Source organism: Vigna unguiculata, chromosome 1 (genome assembly GCF_037176805.1).
Source record: "Vigna unguiculata cultivar grain cowpea cultivar isolate G323 ecotype 2 chromosome 1, ASM3717680v1, whole genome shotgun sequence".
Taxonomy (NCBI): domain Eukaryota; kingdom Viridiplantae; phylum Streptophyta; class Magnoliopsida; order Fabales; family Fabaceae; genus Vigna; species Vigna unguiculata.
In genome coordinates, this window is record NC_140792.1 from 47892995 (window position 1) to 47909299 (window position 16305).

General features: G+C 32.6%; 2 protein-coding genes across 2 annotated transcripts; one reads left to right on the top strand and one right to left on the bottom strand.

Annotated features, from left to right (window-relative positions):
• The first annotated feature begins 2907 nt into the window (after nt 1-2907).
• LOC114179089 (FCS-Like Zinc finger 6-like) lies at nt 2908-4710 on the top strand. The gene is made up of 3 exons (XM_085675532.1): nt 2908-3327; nt 3984-4179; nt 4294-4710. The coding sequence occupies exons 1-3, from the start codon at nt 3117-3119 to the stop codon at nt 4451-4453; spliced, it is 567 nt and encodes a 188-aa protein (XP_085531658.1). The 5' UTR covers nt 2908-3116; the 3' UTR covers nt 4454-4710.
• Nucleotides 4711-12642: 7932 nt separating this feature from the next.
• Nucleotides 12643-15571, bottom strand: LOC114191627 (inositol-3-phosphate synthase-like). Its single transcript, XM_028080928.2, has 10 exons — nt 15243-15571; nt 15056-15124; nt 14822-14957; nt 14412-14659; nt 14106-14332; nt 13913-14028; nt 13575-13751; nt 13303-13491; nt 13138-13200; nt 12643-12936 (listed from the first exon to the last, which is right to left on the bottom strand). The coding sequence occupies exons 1-10, from the start codon at nt 15428-15430 to the stop codon at nt 12817-12819; spliced, it is 1533 nt and encodes a 510-aa protein (XP_027936729.1). The 5' UTR covers nt 15431-15571; the 3' UTR covers nt 12643-12816.
• Between the last annotated feature and the right edge of the window lie 734 nt (nt 15572-16305).

The window sequence follows — 16305 nt, forward strand, 5'->3', positions numbered from 1 at the left end:
TATAAAATAAGGAAATATTTTTATTAATTAAATTATAAGATTCACCAAATTTTGATGATTTTCATTAAATTTAAGCAGGGAAAGAAAATGTGTTTTATTATTAGTATTTAAAATTGTTATTATAGAAATTAAAATTTGTGGAGCAATTAAATTTATTAGATTTTAAATTATCTAGACACTGAACTATGAAATATTAAAATACCATTAAGTTTTTTTCTGCTTTTAACACATTGCGTTTAATTTGTGAAAAGGTTGTAAAAATCTTTCTCAAATGTTCTTATAAATATAATTTTACTATAACATTTCTGTCTTCCTTTAGTTTATTAACTAAACAAAAAGCTATTTAGTTATGAAACTGATTTCTAATTAGCTTACAAAAATAAAGTGGCATATATTTAATTTTTTAAACTTCAAAAAGAGCAAATAATTGTGTCTTATATTATGTTTACTATATAGATATATATTATAAAATATCTAAATAAAATAAATTGAAAAGTTGATTTTATATATTACACAATAATCAACCTATTGTCATTTCACCGGTAAAAGAACTTTTAAGGTTTGTTATTTTGGGCTTTAAAGTATGTTGAAAGTCTCATGTCATAGTAGAAAATGTTAATTTGATGTATATTGTCTTTTAAACATATGTCAATTAATGTTTGTTGAGGAAGGAAAACATTCGTTAATTTGTGAGTTATTTTTTTAAATTTTGCACCAATATTTTTATCCATTAAAATCATAAAAAAATAATATATAATTTAAAAACACACCACAAAAATTTATAGAAATTTTAAAGTAGTTTGAGTATCTTAAAGGTACAAAGCATGGTTGAAAAATACTACAACACAAAAAATATATTTTAGAATTTGTGATCATTTTGAAGTTTTTTATTCTAAAATCTTCATAACTCTGAATCTATGACCAATTATAAGAGTATTTTTTTTTTTATCAACATAGTCAAAGAATTTACATAATTCAGTTATAAGAGACATCTTATTTCTATAATGCTTAACCACTTAACGTTGCAAACTTAGGTGAACCGTATACACTAATGTGATTGATAAGGCTCCGTTCTTTTGAGAGGAAAGATTAGAAGGAGAGGGAGAGGAAGAGATGGAACGAACTAGAGGGTGAAGTTGATGCTGTTCCTTTTAAGGGATTAAAAGGTGATTTTAGAGTAAATTAAAAAGTGAAATTCGTAAAAATTTGTAATTGAATTGAGTGATGTGACATTAAAATAGATAAAAAAAATGAGATTACCAAAATATCCCTAATGTTAAAAGTAATATAAAATGCTATATATATCATTTAGAATAATTTATTTAATTTATATTAATTGTGTGAAATAATAAAAATATATATAAAAAAATGAATAATCAAATTTATTTAGTATGAACATATTTTTTAATTTGATAATGTTTGTTAATAATATAGGTAACGTTTTTTTTTCTTTTTTTCAAATTTTATAGAATTATATATTGTTTATATATTTTTAACTTTTAGATTTTTATATGTTTATTAATAATAAAATTTTATTTATTTTTATTAATAAATTAAAACTAAATTACATACATTTATTTGTTAAAAAATTAAAATCGATAAATATTAATAAATTAAGTAATCTAAATTTTTTAAAGTAAATAATATTTTTACATGGTGCGTAGAAAAAAAACATATTAAAATTGAAAGACACGAATAAATAAAAGTTATTCTTTTATTATTTTATTAAATGATTAACAAATAATTCAAAACAAAATTTTATTGGAAAATTTATTAACAAAATAATTTAAAATTAAAAAATAAATTTATGTACAAATTACAAAATTAAACATACAAATAGTTTTTATATATTAAATACGATTAAAATAAATTGTAAAATTAATTTAAACACGTGTAAAAAAATGACGAAGATAAAAGAGTTAAAAAATAAATATAACGAGGATAAAATGATTGTATCTATCACCTTCTAATCTCTTCAAAAATAGAGGGATGAAATCTTTTAATCATCAGTCTATTTCATCCTTGTTATTCCTTGTATTACTCCAAAAAGAATCAAGTGATCATCTTTCGTACCTTTTTTTCCAATCCTCTTAATCAGTAAATTCTCTTAAAAAAAAGGACTTATAGGCTGAAAAGTTTTGTTTGAAATTAAAGGAAAATAAATTTTATGTAACAACAAAAGATGCATCTCCTATACGCTTATGTCTGAATCATCGGTTTCCAAAGACAAATAATATTCATGTTGTTGGGTGGACAACAATAGCAGCGAATGTAAGAAAAGTAAAGAGTGAATTTGATTATAATGCGAATATCTCGATTTCATAGAACATAAATCTTCTTATATGTCCAATCAACTTAATTTAACCCTCCTTTTCGTGTTTATCAAAATTTAACTAACTTTTAGGTATAGAAAGAAGCAAAATAAGTGAGGTCCAACCACATTCATTAGTGTCACAGCCAAATCTTAAACATGATCCAGCTCTTAAACTACAACAATACAACACTAATTAACTTCTTTCAATGTCTTGCCACCCACTACTAATTAATATATACTACCCAGCTTTTACTTATCTTGATGCCTTTGAGAATGAAATATATCGTTCTTAATTTTTGTTTAGCCAGTTCTTTAGTAAGATATACATATGGTATACTTACAGAAAGAAAAAGTAAATAAATTTTATATAATATAATATGAGGAGCGAGATGAAAAACAAAATGATATATAATAGAGGTTTATGAAAAAAAAAAAAATGCATGTGTATAATTGATCGTGTGCTACCTACCTATAACATATATCATGATAACAACTTGATCTCCACAATCAACGGTTGAGATGAGATCTTTCACTTTTTTGTTATAGCTTAATTAAAACGAAGTAAGCATTAGGATTGACACCTCAAGTTTATCTTCCACCATTGCTTCTCACTCACACACACTCACTCGTGCGTTCGTGCGTGTTGTGTCAAGTCTGAACTCAATTCCATTCTTCAGACTCTCTCTCTCTCCCTCTCTGTTTCTTGGAAGCAGTAGTGTTCATATCTCTCCATGGCAAACATGTTCTAACACAAAACAACACGAGAGGAGAGGAGGAAGAGGAAGGGCAAGAAGAAGAAGATATGCTACTTGGAAAGCGCCCTCGCCCACCGATTATGAAAAGAACTACCAGCATGAGTGGTGGCATGGCCGTGGAATCGCCGACAACCGACGAGGAACTCGTCTCTGATAACCCTCACCATCATCATGAACCTAACATCAAAGTCGATCCACTTCTTGTTGCCATGGAAAGACATCATGAATTGGTGCCTCAAAATCTTTCTGAGGCCAAAGGTGATAAGTTATATATATTTCTCATATACGGTTATGGGCATGGTTATGGCATATGGTATATATGGTTATATGACATTAGTCTTACACATATAAGACCTTAGACACCACTTTTACACCAAAACCTTAAGGCAATGTTGTTATGGGTCTTTATTCTTATATAGTGTTTAACTTTGTCTTTTCTATCCAATGTGGGACTTTTTGACTCACACTTGGACTATTCCCAACATCTCCCCTCAAGGGTGAGTCCCTTGTTGTTTTTTTTTCCTTTTTCATATGGTATATTTTCCCTTCAGGTGTATGAGTGACCCCTTTGGTTATGGTTATGCGGTCAGTCACATCGGTGACCCCTTTTGTTTATGGTGGTGGTTATGCGGTCAGTCACTCCGAACCATCGGCTCTGATACCACTGATAGGTTATATTTTTTCATATATGGTTTATGGGCATGGTCATGGCATAGTTATGGTCATTGAGAGATTGTGGTTCTATATGGTTATATGACATTAGTCTTACACATATAAGACCTTAGACACCACTTTTACACCAAAACCTTAAGGCAATGTTGTTATGGGTCTTTATTCTTATATAGTGTTTAACTTTGTCTTTTCTATCCAATGTGGGACTTTTTGACTCACACTTGGACTATTCCCAACAAAAGGGTCATCTTATGAATTATATGGGCAACGTTCGATGGGCATGGTCATACCACTTTCCCCGACAACCTCAAATAACCCTCGTCACAGTCACAACCACACAACAAACACTGTCATAAACACTACTTCTCACTTTCTTCGGACTTGTGGCCTCTGCAAGTGTCGCTTGGCACCCGATCGACGAGACATCTATATGTATAGGTATGTGCATGTATATTGGGTTTAAGGACGCTGGGTTGTGGTGATTAATGATTAATTTTGTGAGTGAATTTAAGAAAATGGTTTGGTTAATTTATAGATGTATATATATTTCAGGGGGGATACGGCATTTTGCAGTTTGGAGTGTAGGGAGAAGCAGATGAAGCAAGATCAGAGAAAAGAAAAGTGGAAGGCAGGGTCTAACAAGGAGCACCACCGTGCATCACCACCACCCGCCAAGCCTTCCACCAAAGGTGAAACGGCTGCGTGTAATTGAACGTCATTACAAAATAATAAACATAATTAATTAAGGTTAGTATATATTTCAAGAGGCACCTAAAACCGGTTCCTCATCAACAAGCCTATTATCCCCTATATCTATCTATCTTCTCTCATGGTGCCTCCATATATAGTTCTTAATTTCACACCTATGGTACTAATTCTTATTCCCATACTTCTGATTACCAAATTGTACGAAAGGTGTGCTAAATGTTGCTGTATTATTGCCTATGTCAATTTCAATATCTTTCAATATCTAAATTCCCCCCTATATATGATCACATGTCTTTTCCTGGTGTGGTTGTTGTTGCATTTAACTCAAACCATTTCAAACATCTGCAAATGGAAAGGGGGAGACTCTATTAATTCTTACCATAGTGTTGCTGGTTTTTTCTTATTCACTTAAAACGATGGTGAATTACATATTTTTCTCGAGATAGCTTGAACCAAAGACTTCATTCAACTAATTAACAGATATTATACTCTTGAAGAAAGTTTATTATTTATTTCATTCTCATAATAATAATAATGTCTCAATAATGCAAGTTGGTTTAAGTACAAGAAGCTTAATTTTATTTAAATAAAGTTGCCTACGTATTCAGATTATTAATAGGTCTTAAAAAACTCAATCCCTTTAAACGCGAGTTTACTTATTCAACCTATAAACTGATTGAAGCATAATTTTTTAAAGCAACCCCATATCAGTATTATATAAGTATTAGTAATAGTAACGCTGCTAATATGCTCTACAGTGTGAAACATTTTAGGGAAACTTTGATACATGATAGTGATGACGGAAACATGAGTTCCGGTGTTGATATAATAATCGTAAATAATGAATGAGTGGGAAGAATAAAAATGATGCAGTATACATCAGTGACATATTTTGAGTGTTTGTGACGTAGTACGGTAACACCATATGTCTAAACTTATTGCGCTACTTTTTCAAAGTGGTAAACCTAATGGAGAGGCAGTTGACAAAAATAAATGAAACAATAACATAAATGTTGGACCTACATTTAAATCGTAATAGCGATGGACATCAGGTACCAAACAAAAACAAGAATCTCAAGTGTTTATATCTATTGATCTCCCTAATGGTAGATCTGAGGGGCACGTAAGCATGCACATTCTCTCTTGTTCTTTTATTTTTTTTTTCTTTTTCTCCGAAATAACTAAAAAAGTTCAATGAATGAAGGAGATTGATGGTACATCAATCAACTCAAACATAATCCTAGGTAGATCCATACGTGAACTTCGGTAGGTGGTGATGCCAAGTAGCAGCACTCTCCTCCTCCTCTTCTTCATGAAAACATTCTCGTCATGAGGCATGTAATAATACTAAAGAATTACAGAACATAGTGGTATATGTTTAGTTAAATTAATGTAGTCGATGATGGAAGTTTGAAAAAATGAGAATAGGACAAGATGTGTAGAATTATGATTGAAACTGAAACAGACTGAAATGGGGTTTTGTGGTGAAAGGGAAGGGTGTAGGGACAAGGGGGGGTCCTTTCCAACACAGATAAAGTCACAGGTCTTTTTGTCACAATGGGACCGATGGAGTACTCTTCACATTAATTGGCCATTGTTGCTATGACTCTACATGCATTGCTGAGGTCCCCCCATTAGGGTTTATTTTGAGATGATGGAATAATGCATTGAAGTGATGATGCTTGATGCTTTGTATTTTGGCTGGAAAGTGAAAAAATAAAAGGAGGCAACAAAGCAAAAAGGTGTGAGTGTGAAGCGCACTAGATGTGGTAATAAATTAGGGTTCACTTTTTAGGAGGCCCACAGGAGGAGAAGGAGATACCTAGTTCAAAAACCCCATCATCTCATTTTAAACTGCGGTCCAATCATCTCATACTTGAATCACAGACACAATCTCATAATGTTCAGGCAGATGTAGATGGCAAAATCTCATATTTAAGATTCTCTTTCCACCCTTTCTTCATTGCTCTGTCTTTTTCCTCCCATTGCAACCTCCAACACGATTTTATCACAATCCATCTCCAAACAAATAACTCTCATGAGTTGTTTCATTTGTCCCTTCTTAACAATAATCTTTTCACGTATCTTTTTCATTGGGAATGTCAAATACATAATTACCTCCTCAACATAGCAACACTGAGAGATTTAGCAGTACAGAAATTGATAAATTATTTGCAAGACCCTATTCATTCTTGAACATTCATTTAACATTTTAGAGATTGTGGTGTGTGAGGTAAGGATTTAAATGAGTTATTGTCTAATAAAAGCATAAATAAATCATGTCAACGTTGCTTATTTCCATTCATCTAATTTCTCTTTTTTTAGCGACTCATAATAAATAATAAGCGAGAAAACAAATTCATAATAAACGAAAACCAAGTTTCTGTTTCTTATTTATCAAAGGTAGTTGATGGCACCGACATGATATTATTTTAGTCGATAAAAATATGTATATACTCATTTAAAAGTATATTTAAGAGATTTTACGTCAATGAATTAGATTTAAATATAATCTCTAATAAAAACTTAGATATAGTAAGTACTTTTGACCTAAAAGAGAGTAATTTCGGTTTTGAAGACCAACATATGTGTATTAATAATAAATTATTTACTATAAAATAAAAGACTTGGACTTTCACACGCGTGTTATCTAAGAAGTAAGATCCATTCGAGAGAAACCCTATGAAAAAGTGAGCAATTATATGGATTCATCTTGCGGAACCATGATTTAATATATCGGACCGCTTTATTTTCACCGAAAACTTCACCTTGAAAGACATAGGATCCAATTTTGTGTCTATATATGAAGAGTTTACTGAATACAAGTCCCTCATTTCTAGCATAATTTGCACTAAAACGACCCAAGAGAATCTCCATAACCATGTATATGCTTCTCACACTCTCGTGTTACTCACCATTTCTAATTGTTGTTCTGGAACAAAAAAACAATGTACTATGTTCTTTTTAGTTTATTGTCCCCATGTCATTTATCTTTGTCAAAATTTGTTTTCTATCCATTCCATATCCTTCCATGCATTGTTGGAAGTGTCACATCGACTAAGAGATAAGACAAATTCATAATATATAATTAAGTGCAATCCTCACCTTATAAGTTGGTTTTGTGGGGTTGAGTTAGGTTTAAAACCCACTCTTAATATGGTATAGAGCCAAATTAGAGTCTATCCTAGCGAACTTTCTTGGACATTATGTTCCACCCGATATCGGACCGCTAACGGACTATCCACTAATTTCTTGTGCATGTCCCATGCACAAGATGGATATACCTCGGCGTGAGGGGGTAAACCAGTTTTGTGGGATAAGTTAGGACTTTTTAACATGCACCATTCTATCAAATCACTTATAGTTATTTTTTCCTTCACATCTTTTTAATATTCCTTTACCAAATAGATTTTCTTTTATCCCCATCATCATATTACGATGATAGCACTTTAAGTTTATTTTTGAAAATTTTATCTACAATTACATAGTTTATGGCGACCTTAAAGTACCTCAAATTTTGTAACAACAAACCTTCACGATTTGCTTACAACTACAAATATTTCAAGAACTGTGGGAATGATTTACCATCTGGGCCAGGCTCAAAATTTTCTAACGAAAGTGAAACGAAGGAGGGTATGCTGTGCTTTCTGTGCGTGGTGGATAGCTTGAGAAACATTGTGCAGAAACCAATCAAACGTTAGTACATGCTACAAATTAAGAAAATATAACATTCTTAATATACAAGACCAGGAGATTGACAGAAAACCTGATGAAACCTTGAGTATACAACCGTTAATATATATATATATATATATATATATATATATATATATATATATATATATATATTCAGAAACAAGCTTTTGAAAATAGCAACCTGAAATGGCATAAAAGTGTGTAAAGGATGTCCTTCATTTGTTGGTTTGAGACAATGAAAGAACACAAATATAAAGGAACAGAATTGTCATAGCCATTTTGAATTATGTAAGGGTGCAAACTCCAAAACTTTGCTGGCTTGAAAGTGTTCATTTGTAAATATCGCTGCACACAAAATCCTAAGGTTGGAGTCTGACACGGTCCATAGCTGAAATAGGCAGCAATTACCGCAATGAATAACTTCATCAAAGTTTAAACAAATAATGTTGAGATGCAAGTAGATCTAGAGAATATATTGCAGCTTGCATACTATAGGAGGCAATGCATGTCAAGCCTAGGAACCTAACCAATCTCAGATCCGGAATGCATAAAGGAACAAGAATAGCAGAACAGAACAAAACAAAACACGACAAAGACATGATGATAACATAGTCATTAATTTATTACAAAGGGATTAATTGCTACTTGAATAAAACATTGAAAGAGAATCAAACTAGTATATCGTATCACATTACTAATTGTTCCAAAAGCTTCAGCTACAAGAAAATGGATTCGTGATATGTACCAAGTTGAATGGTCTCTTTCTTTTGGGATTTGCAGAAAAAGAATCGGGCTTTAAGCATTGGGAATTTAGACATTAGCAGCCTCGTGTGGTTTGGTGGTTTCAACGGTCTGACCTTTCTAGTTATTTTAGTTTTCTAGTCTAGGTTAGAATTAGGATTTTCAATTCTAGTGTAGTTTTAGTTTAATTCATTGTTCCCGTAGTCAATTGGGATCAATATACACATTTTTGCATCTTCTTATGTTCAATTTAACAAGTTCTGCATAGTAGATTAGGTGATTCAATGTTGCTGTCAAAAGTGCTGTCACGTAACACTGGTTTTTGCTGCCAACTTTGGTTTGAGCTGTGATTCTTGTGTTGTTAAGTGTTCATGCACATTTCATCAACATTATACTAGTGATTTTAATAATTATCATGCATTCATATTACATATAACTCAAAATTGCATCTTAAACCATGAATATATAACTCAAAATTGCTTCTTAAACCATGAAGTGCATATGCTGTCAAAACTGGACTTTGCTGCCAAATCTGTACAAGTGGTTTTAAAGTGTAATTTTGAGAATTTTGAGTTTTAAGTGAGTTTCACATTCATATTTTAGATATTTTTAGGTATCCAGAAGTGTTCCATCATTCATACATGCATAATTCACTGTTAAGTTCATTGTGACATTTCATCAAACACTTAGAGGACAATAGGTTTTGTTTTAGGCATTTTATCAAACAGTTTTTGTTTTGGATGTTATGCATTGTTTTATTCATTTTTAAAATTCAAAATAAGTTTAAATATGTTTTTTTGCACATTTTATGCATTCATATAGGATTTCCATTCATTAGAACTCATTTTAGGACGTAAAATCATAGAGTTCCTGTGCATACACCATGCATTCTGGATCTGTTTTTAGTCCAGACATAGGAATAAATTCATGCATCATTTTAATAGAATTTTGGGACCATTTTAGAGTTGTTTATAGTATTAGAGAGTAATCCCCTACCTCTGTCTTCACAAAACAGATTTCACATACAAAAAATCATTCATCACTTTGGTTTTTTCTCCGGATCAATACCTTGGTTGATCCGTATACTTCATTAAGGGTAAAACTGAGTTTTTTCATGAATCTTACGCGATTAAAGGTTTATCAAATGGCGCCATTGTCGGGGAAATGATCAGTTTTGAACAATTGTCTGATAATTTGTTGTGTTTGATAGTCAGATATTTTAGTCCATTGATTTTTGTATATAACCACTGTTTTGTATAGTTTTCCTGTAGCTAACATTTCTGTTTTGAGCTTAAGAGTGTATGACCAGATCAAAGTCAGGTCCATTATTCAGATTTGGTCTTGAGATTAACATAATTTTGAAATTGTTGAAGAAAGCTAAACTGAATTAGAGATTGACTTCACTGCACCTGCTGTAAAACCAGAAATTGCTGATTGTGAAGATATGGCTGGACAGCAAGAGAGGACTTTGAAGAAGCTTGCTAATCAGGACATTGGATATTGATGAGTCCCTATTTTGTTGTGTTTTTCATAACTAATAGCACTTCTTTTGGGTTTAGTTTAGTCTTAATTTTCTCTTTTTAGTATAAATTTGATTTTCAGAGTTAAATTCCTAGTTTTTACAAATTTGTGTTAATGGAGTAATTTTAGATATAATTTTAGTTTAATTCTGATTTTTGGTTAATTTCTAGCTTTGCAAATAATAAAATTCAGATTTCATAATTCCATGCAATTTTAATTTCCTGCACTGCTTTTACAGTTTACAGCCTTTTGAGTTAGTTTTCCATGCAATTTTAATTTCCTGCACTGCTTTTACAGATTCATTTATAGTTTTCCGAATTTACCATTCTGCGTTTAGTTCATTGCACGTTTACATTCATTGTTTTATTACAATGCTTTCTTCCTTCTACGTCAGAGTTTTAAGTTCTATTGATGAATCCTTGGTTCTCACTTTTGCACCTTAATTAGACACAGTCGTGGATTCATGCTGAAGTTTAGTGAGTATAAAGTGACCGCCTATACACCAAGGACTCAGAAATGATCCTTGGCTTGCAAGAGTGAAGCATAGTGAACATTAATTCAACTTTGGAATTCTGGTTTAGATGGATTTTGCAGTTTACATTCCTGTCTCTATGAGCGTTTCTTTAAATTCCAGTTCTGCAAGTGAGTTCAATTCCAACACTTAATATCAAATCTGTTTTTACGTTCAACAGCACATGTTAATCAATTGAAATTTGATCCAAGCATTTGATTCCATTTCTAGTTCAGATTTATCAATTTTCCAGTTTGACAGTTAAATTCGTTAACTCACGCGCCACTAGTTGTAGCTTTGGTTTGAATGTTGAGTCTTGATTTCTGCTTTTAAATTCCAGTTCCAATTACTATTTTGCTATTGTTTCTGCATTATATTCATGCTTATAAACTCAATAACAGGTTAAATTCTCAGTTTTTAGTTCTTACCTGATTAGTTAGGTTTTCTAGTTTTCTAGTTTGCTAATTTTAGGAATTTGATTCTGCACTTGTTCTTTTTGATTATTCTATGTTTTAATGTTAAATTGGAATTAGAATGAAGTGGCAGTTCCAATTTCAATTTTTCTCTGTAACATTCATCTAGTGTGAACAATTTTATTTCTTTGCTGGTTATATAATCTTCTCAAATTTTACATTCAGGAATAATTCTTGCCACACCATGTACAAAATAAACTCAAAAGTGTGGGGATTCAAAATTTTCTGTTCGCTGCTGTTATAGCATTTATTATTCTGCTTATTACAGTTTTTTTTTTTATTTAAATAGATATAGGATAGTTGATTTTAATTTTTGTTTGCTGTTTTAGATTTTCAGTTCTGTTTATTTTTTATTTTTGTAGTTTATTTGGTTACATAGTATTCATAGGTTAGTTTTGTGAAATTTACTAAGTAGTTTAGAATCTCTTTTGTTCTATTTTTACTGAAGAAGTTTTAATAGTTTCTAATCTATGTATTTTGTAGATGAAGATTTTAGTAATTCGTGAAGTAGTTTGTTTTTGTGTGGTTGTTTTCTTTAAACAGGAGCAGGTTAGTTTTGTTTTCTTTTTCATTAGTCTAGGATTAGTTTTCAATTTTAGTTAGTTTTCCTTTTTCTAATCGTCTCCCATCAAAGACAAAATAAACTCAAAAGTGTGGGGGGAAGGATTTTAACAATTTGCTGCTGTTTTGCTCTAACTTGTTTCTATTTCTGTTTTTGATTTCTATCTGCCGTTTTAGATTAGTAGTGTGATTAGTCTAGTCTAACTAATCTTTTTTTCTGTAGCCATAGCTAGTTGCAGGATCAAATTTTATTTCTTTTTGCTAAATTGAGTTCACTAACATGTTCTGTTTTCAAGTTCTCAAATTTGGTTCTCAAGTTTTTGCTGAAGTAATTCAGTTTACCAATTTTTGTGCCAACCCTGAGTTGTGTTGACAGTTTTTACCGAGTTATCTCGGCTTACTAACATTACTAACATTTTTTTTTATTGCTTCTAACATTGTTTTTGTTGATATCTGCTGACAGGATTTAATCACTATTTTTTTTACATATGTTTGCTGAGTTGTCTCAGTTAGTTACTAGCCCACTAACCATTGCATATGGATTCATATTTTAGATGCATTGTGAAAACACAAATCACAGTAATTAGTAAACTCCGAATTTCTTTTTTCTCATAAGAAAAAAGGCTTTATATTGGGGATTGCCTCTGAAAAATGATAAAAATAAAGGGTAGTAGGAGAATAAACAAAAAATTCGGACGGACACAAATTATACATCCATTCATGCACCTAGAAAAAACAGACATGCCCTGCTCTAAAGCATTCATGAGCAGAAGCAACCAAATTACACTTGAAAACATAACCAAACATATTGACAGAAAACATTCAAGCCGGCACCCCAAGAAAGTTTTGCTTCTAATCCATGCTTCACTTGTACTCAAGAATCATGTTATTCTCTGGGGCAAGTCCAACACAAGCTCTCAGAATGTTTTCCAGCATGGCACGCTGCTTCGACAATGCATTCACCACTGGTGTACCCGGTGGAACCTGTGATAGTTATCTCGTGAGTCAATTTGCCAAATTTAGAGAAAGAAAGAATAGGGGATAAAAGGGAAATTCACTTAACGACTTCAAAATTGAAGCGATTGTATCTCCATAATAAGCTTCCCACATGTTCCCCTAATCTTAATTTCTATTTAAAATACAAACATGTGGACTTAACATTGAATAAGGTTAGATTAAACTCACCAAAGGAGCCTTGGTCAGGTAACTGAGAATGGTAGCAACTGGGTGGAATGAGTGGAATTTTCCCTGCAGCAACCACCACAACACAGTGAACTCAGAAGTCAGAAAGCTACAAATAATATAATGACCAACACAATCAAGCAATTAAATTTAGCAATGCATGCAGACCTCCTTTTCAGCCTTGAACTGGATACGAGTGCTAAGCTCAGCAAGAAGGACCAAGTCTAAGATAATAGGAGCAGCTAAGAGAGAATCCTCGCATGTGTTGTGCAAAACAATGGTGCTCTTTCCACCCATGAATATCTCAGAAGTGTACTCATCCATGGCTCTCTTGCTGTCCCCAACGTAAGGCACATACTGTAATGGCAACAACAAAGCAGATAGAATCAAAGACCTGAGAAGAGAAAGAAACAAAGAAAAATAGGTGAAACAATATTTACCTTAATAACAACAACATGGTCAGGATGTTCACCGGGCTCATAGAGGAGGGCATTGCTGTTGACCATATCATCAACAACATTGCTCTTGGAGATTTCCTTGGAACGGAAGGTTTGTGGAGCAGAGAGATTCATACCATCATTATTTCCCAGATGGTTGTAACTAACTATTGATGTTGGCTGTCAATCGTCAACATAGAACACTTGAAAAAATCAATTTATTCCTACTTTTTTGTCATATAAAATTAGCACAATACAAAAATTCTAAACAAGCATAGAAAGAATACACTGTCCTAGTACAGAAACACCCATGATATGACATTAGTATAAGAACAATATACCTTGATACCAGCCCCCACAAGGAAATCTACCAGCACGGATTTCATCTTGGTCTGACCACTCTTAAAGTCATCTCCTCCAATCAAACTGTTTTTCTCGATGGCAAAATCAATCAGCCCTGATAGCAAGCAAAGTTAATATTGTATCAATTAAAACAATTTAAGTTGTGGGAAACTAAAAAGATAAACATCCAACCTGGAACAAAAGTGTTCTGAGGGCTTCCGTTGATGAATGGAACATTTTCCATAACACAAGCGATGGCATACAAGGTGGAGGGAGAAATCTCAGCCTCATTTCTGTCCAGAGCAGCCAAGAGGTTCTCCGTGGTGTCATTTAGACCCACAACCAAATTACTGTACCTCTCTGTGTTGGCAGTCCACAGGACAACCACCCTGTCCACTTTGGTGGCTGCTTTAAACTCCCTGATTTCAATGTCAAAATTTAGATAGGTTACAAGTATATAATCCACAAAGCATGCATGTAGATTGAAGTGGGGCATACTTAATGTCTTTGATGATTTGTGCAACTTGTTCTTTCTTTGTGCCCTTGATCACATTGTTGGCACGTTCTTCTTGGTTGGCAGCAATGAAATCTGGGTCATAGATTCCAGGGAGTGGAACCATGGATTCCATATAAGGCCTCAACTGCTTCTGCAAATCGATGTCAAACACCTTGGCCCTACCCATCGCATCAGCCAGGTTCATGTCACTGATATCCCATCCCCCAAACACAATGTCGTCAGGGTTAACCTGCCAAAACATTCAAAGAGCACCCATAAACTAAATTTATTAGCTAGCAAAATTCAAAAACACCTTAACTACAAGAAGTGGTTACATATAAAAAACTTCAACCCAAGACTAAATCTGATAAATCAAATAAAACGCTGAATCTTAATAATCATGACAGAATACCATTGGAAGAAGGCTCTTGAATGGAGCATAGATCTCCTCTCCCTGGAAGGACCCAACTCGGATGGCAGAAGCTTGGGTGAGGGAACCAAAATAATTGGCTTGTTGAATCTTGTCCTTTGTTGCCCATGAAATGCCCCTGCGGATCATAGAAAGCAAAATGACCCATTAATGTTAGCATGCAAAGGCTCCTCTTATATCTATACCAAAAGCCAAAGGCTAAGAAGAGAAACTAACTCTCTGTTTGCAATAACACCACCGGTGAGGGTTGAACCGTTGTTTCCACCCCACCCCACAAGCATTACCCTGACAATTGATCAACATGCAAATGAATCAGAAAATGAGAAATGAAAAATAAATAAATAAAAATTGAGTGAGGGTTTGGATCTAGCAATAAGAAAAGGAGATTGATTTGAGAGCTAACCCCAATTTAGGGACATGGGTGTTGGTTTTAAATTCATATTTGACGGATTTGGGTTTGACAATCCACTGATAGGTGCCGTTCCTGTTCTCGTGAACAAGCTCGGTGGTTTCGTAATTATAGACGGACTGAATCTCGGTCTCGGTGTACTTCACATTAGGACTCTCAACCTTAAAATTCTCAATGAACATTTTTACCAGAGATTAAGAATGAAAAAAACGAAGAAGAGGAAATGAAGAAGAATCAAACAAAAGGGTAGGCCCTATTGCGGTGCACACCGAGAAGAAAGGTAGAAAGATTTGTATGAAAAGTTAGAGGGTGGCATGAATATAAGGGAAGTGGTTCCTATATATAGAGAAAGCGTGAACCTCGCTTGTACTTGACACAGTTTTTAGTATCTCTCAGACCAAAACACTCCCTTTCTCCTTCACTGTTACCTGTCCACTATTATTCCTTTTTTATTTTCATTGCATTATTTATTTTAATTTATCTTAATATATATATATATATATTTATATTTATATTTACATAATATTATTTTATTCTTTATTTTATTTTTTTATAAGTTATAATTATTTTGTCATTTAATAAATCATTTTAGCTGATCCTAGATATATCATTTCTTCTTGTTACTAGTATATAGTAGAAGTGATGAGGGACAATTAATGATTAGAAACTGCCATTGCCTGAGAGAGAGATGATTCCATGTAACACTGTCATAACATAATCAAGAAAATCCTGTGGGAGATTACACCCCTTCACCAAGGTATAAAAGTTCATTTACACCCCTGTTTATACTCCTTCACCAACTATAAAGTCATTTGCAGCCATTTAATTGATTATTAATATTGGATAATCAATTAAAAGACAATTTGGAATTATTATTATTATTATTGTATATTAATCAATATATGAGATAAAAAAAAATGAAACTATGAGTTGTTTCAGTATGATACTTTATTTATAATATAAATTAAAAATGATTGAAAAAATAGTTAAAGAATGAGGGTAAAATATGGAAGGAAGAGATTTGTGTTTAGAGAGAGAAGGGAATAGAGTGAAACAT